Here is a 17,015-nt window from a genome sequence, read left to right as displayed (position 1 = left end):
GGGTAAGGGGTCACTGGGCTTTGAAAGTGTATTGAAGAGGTGAGGGTAAGGGGTCACTGGGGTTTGAAAGCATATTGAAGAGGTGAAGGTTGGGGGTCATTGGGGCTTGAAAGTATATTGAAGAGGTGAGGGTTGGGGATCACTGGGGTTTGAAAGTATATTGAAGAGGTGAGGGTTGGGGGTCACTGGGCTTGAAAGTATATTGAAGAGGTGAGGGTTGGGGATCACTGGAGTTTGAAAGCATATTGAAGAGGTGAGTGTTGGGTGTCACTGGGGTTTGAAAGTATATTGAAGAGGTGAGGGTTGGGGGTCACTGGGGTTTGAAAGTGTATTGAAGAGGTGAGGGTTGGGGGTCACTGGGGTTTGAAATCATATTGAAGAGGTGAGGGTTGGGGGTCACTGGGGTTTGAAAGTGTATTGAAGAGTGAGGATTAGAGGTCACTGGGGTTTGAAAGGGTATTGAACAGGTGATGGTTAGAGGTCACTGGGGTTTGAAAGCATATTGAAGAGGTGAAGGTTGGGGGTTACTGAGGTTTGAAATGGTATTGAAGAGTTGGGGGTCACTGGGGTTTGAAAGCATATTGAACAGGTGAAGGTTGGGGTTCACTGTTGTTTGAAAGTGTATTGAAGAGGTGAGGGTTCAGGGTCACTGGGGTTTGAAAGTGTATTGAAGAGGTGAGGGTTGGGGGTCACTGGGGTTTGAAAGTATATTGAAGAGGTGAGTGTTGGGGGTCACTGGGGTTTGAAATCATATTGAAGAGGTGAGGGTTGGGGGTCACTGGGGTTTGAAAGTGTATTGAACAGGTGAGGGTTAGAGGTCACTGGGGTTTGAAAGGGTATTGAACAGGTGAGGGTTAGAGGTCACTGGGGTTTGAAAGCATATTGAAGAGGTGAAGGTTGAGGGTTACTGGGGTTTGAAAGGGTATTGAAGAGTTGGGGGTCACTGGGGTTTGAAAGCATATTGAAGTGGTGAAGGTTGGGGTTCACTGTTGTTTGAAAGTGTATTGAAGAGGTGAGGGTTGGGGGTCACTGGGCTTTGAAAGTGTATTGAAGAGGTGGGGGTTAGGGGTCACTGGGGTTTGAAAGTATATTGAAGAGGTGGGGGTTAGGGGTCACTGGGGTTTGAAAGGGTATTGAACTGGTGAGGGTTAGGGGTCACTGGGGTTTGAAAGCATATTGAAGAGGTGAAGGTTGGGGGTTACTGGGGTTTGAAAGCGTATTGAAGAGTTGGGGGTCATTGGGGTTTGAAAGCATATTGAAGAGGTGAAGGTTGGGGGTCACTGGAGTTTGAAAGTATGAAGAGGTGAGGGTTAGAGGTCACTGGGGTTTGAAAGCATATTGAAGAGGTGAAGGTTGGGGGTCACTGGGGTTTGAAAGTGTATTGAAGAGGTGAGGGTTGGGGGTCACTGGGGTTTGAAAGTGTATTGAAGAGGTGAGGGTTGGGGGTCACTGGGGTTTGAAAGTGTATTGAAGAGGTGAGGGTTGGGGGTCACTGGGGTTTGAAAGTGTATTGAAGAGGTGAGGGTTGGGGGTCACTGGGGTTTGAAAGTGTATTGAAGAGGTGAGGGTTGGGGGTCACTGGGCTTTGAAAGTGTATTGAAGAGGTGAGGGTAAGGGGTCACTGGGGTTTGAAAGCATATTGAAGAGGTGAAGGTTGGGGGTCATTGGGGTTTAAAAGCATATTGAAGAGGTGAGGGTAAGGGGTCACTGGGGTTTGAAAGTATATTAAAGAGGTGAGGGTTGGAGGTCACTGGGGTTTGAAAGTATATTGAAGAGGTGAGGGTTAGAGGTCACGGGTTTGAAAGTATATTGAAGAGGTGAGGGTTAGAGGTCACTGGGGTTTGAAAGCATATTGAAGAGGTGATGGTTAGAGGTCACTGGGGTTTGAAAGCATATTGAAGAGGTGAGGGTTAGAGGTCACGGGTTGAAAGCATGTTGAAGAGGTGATGGTTAGAGGTCACAGGTTTGAAAGCATATTGAAGAGGTGATGGTTAGAGGTCACAGGTTTGAAAGCATGTTGAAGAGGTGAGGGATGTTTAGGTGTGTGCTGTAGATTCATTGCAATAGAAACAAATATAGAAAACCCTGCCACACCAATGTAAAAAGAATGGACATTTGGGCCATGAGGCTTTCACCATCTACAAACAAACTATAAAGACAAGCAAAATTCTTCATTAAATGTTGTTGGTTGTTGGGGAGGAAAAAATTAAGCATTTACCAGTTTGAAAAAAAATGGGAATTATAGAAGAAACGTTCAGACTAGTGTTAAAGATTAGAAAATGTAAAGGGGGAAACATTTTTTAGTCACTACATTGTTGTATGGTAGTGATGAGATCACCTCAGAGTCTGACATCTTAATGCTACACAACACTGATTCAAAATCCTGAAACATAAAAAGAAGATTTTTTACACCACATGCTTTAGATAATATTTCAACTTATATAATTTTATTGTTTTTTTCAAGGTCCAAGAACTTTGAGAAAGGCTCAGACTACAGCAAGACATGGAAAGCTTCTGAAGATGGTAAAGTCAACACAAATGGTCCTCGAGTAGTAGTTGATCAAGGCAATGGCTCTGGACCAACAGGAGGCTATATAACAAGGTATGGTCATGAGTTTAGGGGAATAAGAGTGCATTATAATTCTTTATATTAATGGTAGTCTTGTACCAGTATTCTTTACCTTGAGAGGGCATATAACTAGGTATGAACAGGATTACTACTGACCCAAACCAAGTAAGTTATATAACAACATATCTACAGAATTATCATTGTTAAGAACATACAGAAGACAATGTAAGCAATTTGTAGAAATGCTGGCCTTCATGTTTCAGCCCCAGTTGGAGTCAATATAACTATGTGTGTATTCAGTTATTGGTTAATTGGAGTCTGACTATACAGCAAGATATGTGCACATTTAGCTGATATAACTAGGGCCATGATATTGTTTTGAAATCTCCAAGCTTAGCAATAAATTACCATTTTGGTCTAATGAGAGTAGAAAAAAAAAGGAGTAATCAGATATAGTTTTTTTTTTTTTTTTAGTACCTAAGAAATATAATAAATATAGATGAATTATTGTAAACATTACCAGTGTAGTTTATTTTTAAATACATAAAAAAATTGATTCACTTGCCACACCAATCAATTAGTTGTAAAATTTTCATTGTTTTCAATTCTTTCTGTCATTAGAAATGTTCTCTTTTTACTTGTTCATTCTAGATTTTTTTACAATACATTTTTTCAACTCAGAATTTCATGGAACCTGGAACTTTCTGGGTGGGTGTGGAACCTTGACACAAATGTCAAAAACGGCTCTACCAATTGTCCTAGAAATTTGACAGTGGCTGTATAACATTGGGAAAAGAATTACTAACACCATAAACATTTTTCAAAATATATAAAGAAATAAATTTAAGTTTGGCTAGAGAACAAGAAGTTGTAGGCATTATTCATTTCATAAATTAATGTTCAGGAACACTTTGTGCATCATCATCTAACTCTGAATTCCTTTCATTGGATAGTAAAGATAGTAGATCTATACATTCATTAAACCAGGAAAGGGGACGGGGTAAAAAAAATGTTTGTAAATTCAACATTCATAATGATTAAGAGAAAAATAATTGTTCTTTAAGTCGTTTAAAGGAGGTGGGTTTTTTCTTGTTTTAGGAAATATTTTTCTATTCAAAGCTGTTTCTCTGAAAGCTAGACTATGCATAAATTTATAACCTAGTTACCAAACACCTGATTGTCATAATTTGTTTGGTTTGTATTTAAAAAATTATTTTCTTTGTAGTAGTAGTAATAGTTTCAATCATTGTCACCGCTTTTTTTTCAGAATCACTAATGATGCCAGGGAAGATGAGATGGAACAGAATATTGGAGAAGTGGCTGGCATGGTCAGTAACCTCCGCAACATGGCGGTGGACATGGGTAATGAGATTGAATCCCAGAACAAACAGTTAGATCGCATTAACATGAAGGTGAGACTGTCCTTGAGACAATTAGTAACATTTCCGTTCCATAGGTCAAGGTCAAATTAGAGCTCCTACTTTGACCTTTTAGCTCTTTCAGTAAATCAGGTTTTACTGTCAATCTTAATAGTGCATTATAATATTGAATTAGAGCCTGCCATGTTTTGTCTTTGTACTTTGACCAGTTGCATATATAACTGACAACTAACAATGTCTGCCTAACATTGCCAATATATCTCTTCCCCCACTACTTACACGGCCTGGCCAGAATTATCTACTAATCTTAGCTTGCCTAAATCTTAGTTTTTCTTGCATATATTTGCCTACCTGCTAATTGCTTTTGAAATCTTAAACCATGACCTTCCAATGTAGTTCACTCATCACTCAGTAGCGTTCAGGCACAACGATGTCCCATCTACTTTGACCTTTTCCTATACTTTTCAATAACACTATAATACTTTAGATCAGTATTCACCAAAGTTCATTGAACATAGTGACTGATTGGTAGAACTGAAAGGTTTATATATAAATTTTAGTTAAGTGTCTTTTTTACTCTTGATAACTAGATATTTTATATTCACTTAGAAGCTAATGTGTATATTACATTTTATAGGGAAAAGTTTAGAAAGCTTTTGCTTGAGCTGGCCACATAACACTCACTGATTTTAAAATTGATTGAACTAAATTTTTACTTGCCCTTTAAACCAATAAGCTAGTTTCATTTTTTGTAACAAATATTCCAACTGAAACATGTATATATTATGCCACTAACCCCTTTCCAATACCCACATATTTCAAAATTTGCTTTAATTGATTAGCTACCTCAACTCAAATGTGACTTTTCATGAGGCCTGCAAAACTTCAGTGCAATTATATTCTTTGTTATGTATTTGTACTGGAAAATGTAACTTTTGTATGACACACCCTGTAACCTAGACACTGGTCCTGTGTACTCTTGTGTTTGATTGGAAAGTGAGTTTGTGTACAGACAGATTTTAAAAAAAAACATTACAGATTAATTAAATAATCAATTGATGTCTGTATTATTGAATGATATCAGCCCTTTTATTTGGAATTTTGAAAATTTAATATCTAATAAAGAATGGATAACTTAATACAAATTATACTTTGTAGTGCTGGTTCATATAAAATCTGAGTTATTTTGAGTTAACTTTTAAAGTACATTATTAAAATTTGTGTCCTTCAGATAATCACACATTTTTTTAGGGCTAGGATAATATCATTGTAGGCCTTCACACTTGGCTCTAAAGAACTAAGTATTATTTCATAATTATAATAAGAACATCAGAAACAATGGTCTTTGACAAGACATGGTTGCAACTGGAATCAAGCAATGGTCTAGACAGTTATTGGTCAATATTCTGGGGGAAATTGTGAAACAAACTTGGTAAGAATCAAGACAAGGTTTACTAAACAGATAACAATCAAGCAACTGTTAAGACTGGAATTAGGCAAGGGTTTAGACAGGAATCAGGCAATGATTTAGACAGAAATTAGGTAATGTTTTAGACAGAAATTAGGCAATGGTTTAGACAGAAATTGGCTTAATACAGGAAGATATCTAAGAGAAAAGTTAATAATGTCTGTCTGTACAGAACTCTGGCGCTTAAGTTATCTTGTAGTTTGAACGACATTGCTGATCAAGATCTTTGTGTTGTACTGTAAGCTTTAAATCCAACGCACAGTATGGTATTGTACCCATCTCCTCCCAACTTAACAGCTTCTGTCTGCACAGTCCATCATGTTGGTGTGATCATCCTATCATTGGCATTTTTGTCTCAGTCAAGAACTGACCATTACATATTGTCTATGTACCAGTGTAGTCTTCAAACTTTGAAACAACCAAAAAAAAATTCAGTTTGCTTAGTATCTATTCTTTAATTTCTATTGCCATAGAAAAGATGGTTCATATTTTTGTGAGCTAAATACAGAGCAGTTCGTTTCTTTACCTTTCAAAATAATTTACTCTGTATTCAGTTTTCTTTGTGGTAGTAGCAATAGTTTCAGTTTGAAATTTTTAAAAAAGATGTTTCAGGTGTTAGTAAGTGTGATTATCAGCACAGCTGCTAAAAAAATAAATCATCTGCTAACAATGCTATAACATGTTTAAAACATTGACCTCCACCTGCAGTTCATTTTTGCTTGTATATCAATGCTTACACATTTTTAAAGAAAATAAAAATGTATCACTTGAGAAGAATATATTTCTACACCATGTAGCTTGGTTCCCAATGGACTAAGTCAATTGTTCACAAGTCCATCATGAGTTTGTGTTTTTTGTATTGCATGACAATGCTAACTACTTACAGAGAAAATGTTTTATGTTGTTTTTGTTGATAACATCCTTGACTGATTCTCTGATTCCCATCACAGGGCATGTCTAATGAAGTTCGCATCACTGCTGCTAACCAGAGGGCAACCAAACTACTTAAGGAGGCATAAAAAATCATAAAAAAAAACAAAGCTGCACTCCTCTACATCATCATCATCATCATCATCAACCTGCAAACTTCATCTCTGTTTTTGTTGTCACATCTCCATTGTTGTCACAAATTTAGCTGTAGAGCCTGGTTCGATTTTTCATCAGATCGCTTTTTTTTTTTTCATGTTCAATTATTGTCTTTGAGAGTGAAACTCATTTTTCTACAAAATGTCACAAGTATTTTTGCTTTTATTTCTGTTTCAACATGGCGTCAGTAGTTTGACAAAGCATTGTACCATTAACATTTTATTAATGATAATTGGATAATATTATCAGTCTTTTCTTCTGTACAGTCCTCAATCAGATAATATTTTATGTTTCTTTTCAATGGAACTACTAAGAGGTTTGTCCTAATTGGTCTTTAAAAAGAAAACAATAAAAACAAGAATCAATCAACTTGTATACTTTTCTTTTCTTCATGGTTTGTTGTAGAGAGTAGAATTAGATGCTCACTGTTTGCTCTCATGCTCTGTGTGGAAGCTGTTTCTGAAGGTTTTGTTTCTTTGCTTTCAGTGTTGTTTTTAATTCCATACTTGCCAACTTTCTTTCTCTGGATGAAACAGTTCACCATTTTAATGTGCTCACTCCATGTGCTGTCATGCTAACCTGTTGTTGGACTTAAATTATAAACTGTTATATACATGTGTATATATTTATATATTTAGATGCATGCAAATAACTTTTAGGCACTTTTTAAAAAGAAGTCAATATTTTTTTTTTCCTTGTGGCTAAAATATGCTCACACCAAACATTAAAATATTTTGTTTTCCATCTCAATATGTTACATCAGAAATATTAGCTCATAATTTAAGAGAAAAAAATATTGTAAAGCATATACTCCACTACAGTCCTCATCCATCCTCACTGTTTCCCCTCACCCAACTTCTCCCAATCCCCTCCCCCCCCCCCCCAGTATGTTAGCTCTACAATTAGTATTGTTGTATTTAGATATAGTCCTTCTTTTTGTTTTCATGGAACTGGTTAAAATTGGCGTTATTTTTATGTTTTTAATTTTCATATTTGTGTGTGTGTGTGTGTGTGTTAAGTTTTCGTAGTCTTAAGGTCATGTTTATTCAAGGTTTGATTTGTGGCTTGATGTAAGGAATGTTGAACATTGAAGTTGGAGTTTTGAGAAACCTTCAAAAAAAACATTTAACAATTCACACTGTAGAAGAAACAAACAGGGAAAAAAAGAGTTAGCTTTAAATGCTCAAATTTCGACCCCATAGTTTCTGTTCTTGAATGTTAAATCTCCACTAGTTTTGAATGTTTTTTTTTTTGTAAATGCTTTGCACATTGACCAAATTGAACAAAGACATCTATAACATATAGCTAAACAACTAGTGTACATAACACACACACAATTCTTTGCTCAATTTGTGTTTGTGTGTCAAACTTCCATCTTTATTAATACCCACATGCTCAACCATACCCACATGCTCAACCATACCCACATGTTCAATCATATCCACATGTTCAATCATATTCACATGTTCAATCATACCCACATGTTCAATCATATCCACATGTTCAATCATACCCACATGTTCAATCATACACACACTTCAATCATACCCACATGTTCAATCATACCCACATGTTCAATCATACACACACTTCAATCATACCCGCATGTTCAGTCATACCCACATGCTCAACCATACCCACATGTTCAATCATACCCACATGTTCAATCATACACACACTTCAATCATACCCGCATGTTCAGTCATACCCACATGCTCAATCATACCCACACCTCAATCATACCCACATGTTCGATCATACCCACATGTTCAATCATACCCACATGTTCAATCATATCCACATGTTCAATCATATCCACATGTTCTGTCATACCCACATGTTCAATCATACCCACATGTTCAATCATACCCACATGTTCAGTCATACCCACATGTTCAATCATACCAACACATAGATCCTAGATCACATTTGAGTTGATGAATGTGGACTCTGTGTTAGAAGGGCATGTACTGCTGTGATCTTTATTTATTTGTTTCAGTTTTAGTACTTAGCTAGTACTAGTAGTTTGTGTTTTTGATTTTACTTAGCCAAACTCAACTTTACTTTTGAAATACTATCCTCTACCCTGATTTCATATCTAACATATTGGTACAATACTAGAATCACCTTTTCATTTTCTTCTTTCTGATTTTTTATTTAAATACAAAAATTTGTTGATTCTCTTTCTTGATGTAATTTCTAAAATATTGGAAAAATAGAACAGTTCTAGAATAAAATTAGTCTTAAAATTGTACTTTATTCATTTTCCATATTGTATAGCGATATTCTAGCTGTATTTAAATATATATATATTTTAAAAACTATTAACTATGATGTATAGTTTTCTTCAACTTGATTAGTTAGAAATCTTATCTCCTGAAACTTCATTTTCCTCTTATCTTTGAATCTTCCCTTTTGTAGAATGTGCATAGTTTGTTTTTTGTGTTTTAATATTTATAAGCAGTTATAAAATAATTCCATGACATTTTTGTTTTTATTTAGTAGCTTGTTTTTTCGTTTTCTATTTTATTTATTCTTTTGTTTTCACTTTCTTTGTTCCCTTTCATTTTTGTGTGGCGGAACAGGGCGGGTCTCTGAACGTACGAGTGGATGAAGCTAACAAGCGAGCCAATCGAATACTGCGGAACCAATGATAGACACATGTGGTAAAAGGTCCCACTGGCTGTTATCTATTGAGTGAAAGCTATGTTGATGAGGTCTTGACATTTTGTTTTTATTTCATCATGCTCATTTGTTTAAGTTTTTCTGAAATTGTTATTTCAATATTAGAAAACAAAAACCTTGATGTACTACTTAAGCATGGGGAGATAATCACTAGAAATATTTTTTTTTTTGGTTATATATTTATTGATACTAAGTATTGAATTTGAAAGAAATTTGTTTTTGTCAATTAGACAATGATTTGGTTGTTTATGTAATAAAAACATTTTGAAAAATATTTTACTGTCAACCTTCTTTATACCAAACGCATATAAATAGAATGTTCAATTATACAGTCTCTTTATATAAGAAACACATTTTGTTATTTTTACAATGTATATAGGACACGCTAGATACATTTATTTTTGTAAAACTTGTCTGAAATTTCTCTTGTTTTATATAAGAAGCTCTTGCTATGAAGTCTGGTAGTTATGTATTATGTGTGAATATTACTTGGAACAGTTTGTCTTTCCAGACTCTAGTAAGTCAGGGATAAAAGTAGTTCAGATAGTCACAGATTAGTCAATGTAATTCATTGTATCAAGGTTTAACTGTTCTAAAGATGTATTCAGAGCAGTTAATTGTATTAAGGTTGAACTGTTCTAAAGATGTAGGAAAGTATTTGTAAGTTTTCTAATACAAATCTGTTTTATGTAGAGAAACTTGTTAAGAGAAATTTCTTCAATGTTAGATTGAATTACAACAATCTGGTGTCAATCCCTGATTTTAGTCCAAGGTCCCTGTACACTAATTCTATCATTGTTTGTAAAGTTATGTTAGGTGTATTATGCAGACAAGAGTGAGGTGAAGGATGATAAAGTAGCTTGAAAGCCCTTTGTTAAGGTTTGTCTCTCCTTCCAGTATGAATTGCACTTCAATTGTGATAACCAAATATAATATATGCAGTCTATGAAGGTGAGTGTCAGTGTGTGTAGCAGACTGTGCGTGTGGTTGAAACGTTCCTCAATGGACAAGTTGCAGTTTTGGTTTTATTTATTTGTATGAATTTCATGGTAAATATTTCAGTTTAGGCTTCAATACATTTTTCAACACACAAAATGTTCAGGTGATACAAAGCTCAAATTTGTGTCCAATGTTAAATGTTATTTTGTTTGTATGTGAAGGATTTTGTTTTATCTTAAATCTGCAAAAGTAATGTTTTGTTAAGCAAACAAACAGTTCATGATATGATTGTTACATCATAGTCTGTTATGTAATTGTAGTGTAACTCCAGAAAAGTGCTCTATATTTCCTATCTATTACATTTGATCATAACTCCCACAGCCTGAGATCATCAACAGAAAACAATGAACAAAATCTCAACACTATTCCAAAGTCCAGAGTGAACTGAATAGAATTGATCTTTTTGTTGTTTTATCAATCCACCATCATGTATAATCATTTTCCTCCCTTCCTCCTTTTCCTGAAGAGAACATGCCAGGATGACTGAGCAGCCTACTTGCTGCCAAGACAGGAGTGAACATAGAAATACTTAGTTTGGAGTTTAGCATTAGTTTAAGAGTTGAACGGTAAATGATAAGTAGGTCAATGCCAGCATGTTCATCTTTTTTTTTGTTTAATGTTTCAATCTTGTATGAAAGTTTTTGTTTCTTTAACTTTAAGAACTCCTAGCCAGAGTCAAACTTCCATAGAACATTGTATGTGTATTATAGACCGACCATTTGCTCATCTGTTGAACAAAAGGAAATTAAACAGTAAAAAATCTTATGCATGAAATAATTCTTTTCCCCCATAGTTCTGAAAGCTCAGATGTTCTTAGAAGTTTTACAATGTTCAACACAGATCTAGTATCCATCTCAAATAAGTCAAAGTGGTGTTGAGGTTATTTAATGTCATATATAGTTCAAAGACAGTTCCTGAAATGTCATTAAAATGATTTTTTTATATGGTTTCAATATTTTATTTTGCTTTGATTATTGCAAAAAAAAAAAAGAAAATTTTTTTTTATGCCATTGGACAGTGATCTAAGTGCACGTTTGTTGACTGGATGTCTGCTTTCTTTATTAGAGCTGCCTCACAGTGCACAGTTCAGTGTTAGGGTTGTATCCTTTTAAATAATATTCTTGACTTCTTTTACAAAAGTTTATTAATACTAATATGACCATTATGTGCATATTTAAAAGAAAAATAAACCACACTATATGTACATGTTGTTGTGTATGTTGGCCTCTTTTAGTCGTAACGACTAGGGTTCATCTTGTAGAGCACTTTTTCATGTGCATGTGGAGCCCTATTTTGGAGAGACACATGTACCACAAGTTAAGGTGGCTTTCACTTTGATGGTAGAGGAGCCAGCTAGTTTTTGAGGTTACTAAGAGCTTTGGATAAGCGAGATGAAAGCCTGGGCATTATTTCTATTTGGAACGATGTTGCCCACACAGAAGTTCTCCCCTCTCTATGCAGTTGATCTGACCAAAGGAATGGAAATATCTGATACCTGGTTCTGCAAGGTTGTAGCACATTTTGCCACAATCTGCCTTAAGGTCACCAGCTCCTGATTATTCTTCAGGGTTGTCTCCCATAGCCTTTCCAATGTTTGGGTATAGCCGCAAGACAGCTGAGGTTTTTATTCAAAGTTTTCCTTCTCCTAGATGGGTAACCAACAAAGGCTAAAAAAGCCCCTCCTGCCCAAAGGCTTACTGGCTTAGGCACATTTGCTCGCCTTTGCCTTTTCTCCTCTCAGTGAAAGCCAGGAGTTGGATTGTTTATCAAAGGCTATTTGTGACACACACCATTGGAAGCATTTTAAGGTAATGTTGCACTTAAGGCATAAACAATTAACAATCTTGCCGAACCTCTGAAAGGTCAGGTTGACAACAATGCAGACTTGATCAACAACATTCAAAATTGCATACCATTCAAAAAAAATTTATGTCAAACAAAAATATAGAGAGACATTTTAAAAATCTGTTAACAGTTAAGTTTACTACCTGGTATATATATCTATTCTATAGAAGTCTTTTTTTGTCTTTAAAAACTATTTTAAAATCTTCATATCTTTCTAACAAAGTACTTTTTAAAGGAGTTGGCTGTAGATTGTTATAGTTTTTAATCTCTAATAAGTTATTATTTTGTTCTCAGTGCTCATAGGGGGGCTCTGGTGGTGTTGAGTCATACTTGATTTTAAGTGTTTTTGAGGTCTGGCCTTTTTCTTCCTGGTAGCATGTGTGTCAGCTCATGGATGAAGCACCCGTCATCTCTGATCCAGTTCTGTACTGTCCATGAGGATCTGGAGACCTGGTAGCATGTGTGTCAGCTCATGGATGAAGCACCCGTCATCTCTGATCCAGTTCTGTACTGTCCATGAGGATCTGGAGATCTCCAACGGGTCTTCTAAGAAGCTCTCCGCATACTGAAGAACATCTACTCCACAATCATGTATATTGTTCTGTTTCAGGACATCTGGAGAGGCTCCTTTGATAATATTGAACAGAATCACAATCCAGCTTCTTGGTGTTTCATTCCCATTGCAGATATTTATCAATATCTGAAGTGTAGAATATCTGTTGGGCCCTGCCAGGGAGTCCTTGATAATTATCAAAGGCTGTTTTATGCCACAACATACTTTAAATCCTATGTCATTGTTATCCTCTTGTTCATCTAACAGAACCCCTAATATGGTAAAAGAATCTTCATGAACAGATGGCTCAAATTGTATTTTCTGAGGTGCTTCTAGACCAGGGATACAGATGACAGCTAGATACCTGTGACAGTTTTCATTAATGAAATCTTGAGAGTGAAAAGTTCACATCTTTAGCCTGTTTCTTCATTCCAGCATGATGTCTTTCTGGAAGGAATTTCTTAGCATCCTTTTCACTTCTTGTCTGTCTTGACTGTCTGAGTTCAACTCATTCAAAAGTAAGTGCTAAAGATGTGACTTCTTTTATTATCTTTCACACTCAATTTTTGTGAATGGAGAATATCAATTTAAAAATTGATTATGGTTTCGTTCAGAAATTTTCCTTGACCTAGACTGTATAGGTCTTCCATTGTAATGGGGAATCAGACTGCGGCCTGAGAATAGATACTTTAGCAACACTTTCTGAAGTTCTATATCTATTAAATCTGATGAGTTGAAGTCAACAAGTTCAATCTAATGTGTTGCAACAATCCCAGCTTGTCTCATTCTACAGGAATATAGGATGGACTGAAACAAGAAACAACAGTATCTCTATCACTTGCATACATTTCTCTTATTCTCTAATGAAAACAATAGGGACAGAACTGCTTATTTTATTTTCATCCATTGTAATTTTTTTATTCTAGTCTGTAATTATGTGGTAAAGAAAACAAAAATGGTAATCAAAGGGAGATGAACTAGAAGTGAACTTGTAGCTTAAACTATGACTGCTTGTAGGGGTAAGAATCTAATTTCTTGTTTCAAATGTATGTCTCATCTGTTTGTTAGCTTTGATATTTGTACATAAACCTCTCCTGGGCATGCTGCCAATGTTGGCTGCAATATAAAAACATTGTCTGGTACATACGAAACAAATATTTTGTTTTACAACTATCTGAATTAAGTTCCTAACAAAATCTTTCAAGAAATTGTGAACAGAAAATATTTTTGTTACAACTTACCTATATATATTCTATTTTAACTTTTATTTGTGTCCATTTCTAATGTTTTTATTGTAATAACTGGTATTTTAAACATTTTGAATACATGTTTTTGTAATAATTAATGTATTATTTAATAAACTTAATTTACCAACAGTTATATTGCACTGTATTAGAAGCTGATTATCTAATATCTATGTACAATTTTATATTGTTCTGTTTACGACTTATTTTACTCTGTTCTAAGCATGCTGAAGTGGTTCACTATTCAAAGGAAGAGGTCCAGTCAACTGACTTTGTGGTGTTCACTTAGGAAATACATATTTGTATTACTACATTCCGGAAAAATAAATATTTATAGATGGATAGATACAGATAGATATAAATATATATATATAAACAAGTACACAAGCAGTGCAGGCTCTTTAGATAAAGAAAGTACACATTTAGTTGAGTCTTTGGGTTAGGGTTATTTCTTAGTCAATTGGGTTCTAGAAAGGTTAGTGTTTTAATGTGGTGAAAATATTTTTTTAGAACAGATTTTAGTGTTTGTTCAGTTCTGAACATTGGTACAGTTCTGAATATAAAGATTAAAATATACTGGCCAGGTTTTCACAAGTTTCTATTGATGATAATTTAAATGAGTGCTTTTCAGCCTGGGGATCAAACAGAAGTTAACTTGGAAGTCTATCTATTGGATAATTTATTGACTAGAAACATAGAACTATGGAGTGAACAGATACCAGGTAAATGTCATCAGCAAGAACCAAGTTATTCACTTTCATGCATTATTATCAGTATGTTTGGTTTCCAAAGATTGACTGTATAATTTTTTGTTGATGTTTTAAATGAAAACCAATTTCCTCCATTCTAGTGAATCATTTTTAACCAATAAAAACATTTCGCTTCTTTTCAAATAGAAATCTAAACTGTGTTTTTCTTTTTTTTAAATGTTTAATGGTCTTTTATATTTGAGGTTAAAATATATACTTGAAAATATGTGAAACAATGTTTTTATTAGCAGCTTATTTCTTATCATTTCTTCTTCCAAACTCATGCATGCTCAGTGGCTCCAGTACAGTCTGTTTCAGGCTGAAGGGGTATCTAGGAGGTTTCTATACTACCTTTAGTAACTCAGAAAACATTCAGTTTGATCCAAATCTTGAATGAATAATTCCTAGTCTTCAAAGGGTTATGAAATTAAGTCTCTCTGTTTTATTGAGCATACATATAGATCCTCCTTGGTGAACGAAGGTGAGCACATTTCTTATATCCTATGAACTTGAAGGTGAGCACATTTCTTATATCCTATGAACTCGAAGGTGAGCACATTTCTTATATCCTATGAACACGAAGGTGAGCACATTTCTTATATCCTATGAACACAAAGATGAGCACATTTCTTATATCCTATGAACACGAAGGTGAGCATATTTCTTATATCCTATGAACTCGAAGGTGAGCACATTTCTTATATCCTATGAACATGAAGATGAGCACATTTCTTATATCCTATGAACTCAAAGATGAGCACATTTCTTATATCCTATGAACACGAAGGTGAGCACATTTCTTATATCCTATGAACTCGAAGGTGAGCACATTTCTTATATCCTATGAACTCGAAGGTGAGCACATTTCTTATATCCTATGAACACGAAGGTGAGCACATTTCTTATATCCTATGAACTTGAAGGTGAGCACATTTCTTATATCCTATGAACTTGAAGGTGAGCACATTTCTTATATCCTATGAACTCGAAGGTGAGCACATTTCTTATATCCTATGAACTCGAAGGTGAGCACATTTCTTATATCCTATGAACTTGAAGGTGAGCACATTTCTTATATCCTATGAACTTGAAGGTGAGCACATTTCTTATATCCTATGAACTTGAAGGTGAGCACATTTCTTATATCCTATGAACTTGAAGGTGAGCACATTTCTTATATCCTATGAACTTGAAGGTGAGCACATTTCTTAGATCCTATGAACACGAAGGTGAGCACATTTCTTATATCCTATGAACTTGAAGGTGAGCACATTTCTTATATCCTATGAACTCGAAGGTGAGCACATTTCTTATATCCTATGAACACGAAGATGAGCACATTTCTTATATCCTATGAACTCGAAGGTGAGCACATTTCTTATATCCTATGAACTTGAAGGTGAGCACATTTCTTATATCCTATGAACACGAAGATGACTGTAAGTCAAATCCTCATTTTAAAAAGCCGGCCACATATGTAGCAAGAGTAGGTTCGGTAAGTTGCAGATAGGCCTGCTCCTTTTCTCAGCTTTTTGTTGGTTTGGTGCTCTTTCATGCTGGCCACTCTTCTTGCTTTGTTTCTCGTGACTCCGAGACTCACAGCTTCATGCCATGAGGAGCGATCGAGAGCTAGTGCTTCCCATCTGTGAATGTCAATACCACACTCCTTGAAGGAGTTCTTAAGGGTGTCTTTATAGCACTTGACCCCCCTAGGAGTGCTTTCCTGCACACAGCTCTGCATACTGGTGATATATGTGAATACATAAAGCCAGGATGTCAAGGAAACTTGTATGACCAAATCCATGTTGTTAAACTGGTGAAGGGAAATGTTCTTATCTTTTAACAGGAGCCATGCCAGTGTTCAACCCATTTCATACAACATCTGACTTTAGAATGGTTAATCAATAATCTTTTATATTCATTTACCTCTATTGACTACCGTTACATTTTTTAAAAAGTTTAATTTACACCAATCACTGTAATCCCTTCAATTCACACAGTTAAACTTTGTTCTGTTATTACTTGCAATACTTTCAACTCTGTGGGATAGTCTAGAAGTTCTAATGACCTTGCTATGGTTGGTGCTTGAGACTCTACATTAAGCTAAACAACTCCATCTTCTTAGTTTGACTAGTTAATGATTCGATTGATTTAAGTGTGGCTGAGTGGCACAAACCCCTTAGTTATTTCTCAAGAAGGCTCGAGTTTAAATCTCAAATGAATTGTTTTCTGAGCACCTAAAGGCCGCACGGAAACATTCTTCCCCCCCCCCCCCCCCATGAACTTGTATCTGAAGAGAGAAATGTTCACTTTCAAAGCCAATTCTTTTCAAGGCATGGGCAGGATGGACGTAATTGTGCACAGACTCTTGTTTTGCAAGACATTCAATGAAATATTTCAAACATTTAGGACTTTCAATGAAAAACTGAAACACACAA

General features: G+C 35.3%; 1 protein-coding gene across 6 annotated transcripts in view; it reads left to right on the top strand.

The window, feature by feature from the left end:
• Nucleotides 1-11,969, top strand: part of LOC106063040 (synaptosomal-associated protein 25-like) — a 91,443-nt gene extending 79,474 nt beyond the window's left edge. For 4 of the 6 annotated variants that reach the window (XM_056023952.1, XM_056023950.1, XM_056023947.1 and 1 more), the window contains exons 6-8: nt 2,465-2,602; nt 3,837-3,981; nt 6,367-6,875. In XM_056023952.1, the coding sequence (XP_055879927.1) occupies nt 2,465-2,602; nt 3,837-3,981; nt 6,367-6,435 (352 nt within the window). In that variant the 3' untranslated portion in view covers nt 6,436-6,875. Of the gene's footprint in view, nt 1-2,464; nt 2,603-3,836; nt 3,982-6,366; nt 6,876-9,087 lie in introns of those variants that run through there. The other 2 variants (XM_056023951.1, XM_056023948.1) reach the window with 1 other exon arrangement.
• Nucleotides 11,970-17,015: the final 5,046 nt, after the last annotated feature.

The sequence above is a fragment of the Biomphalaria glabrata genome, chromosome 3, assembly GCF_947242115.1.
Source record: "Biomphalaria glabrata chromosome 3, xgBioGlab47.1, whole genome shotgun sequence".
Taxonomy (NCBI): domain Eukaryota; kingdom Metazoa; phylum Mollusca; class Gastropoda; family Planorbidae; genus Biomphalaria; species Biomphalaria glabrata.
Note: the sequence above shows the minus strand (reverse complement) of the source record. Positions and strands in the feature narration are given on the sequence as shown.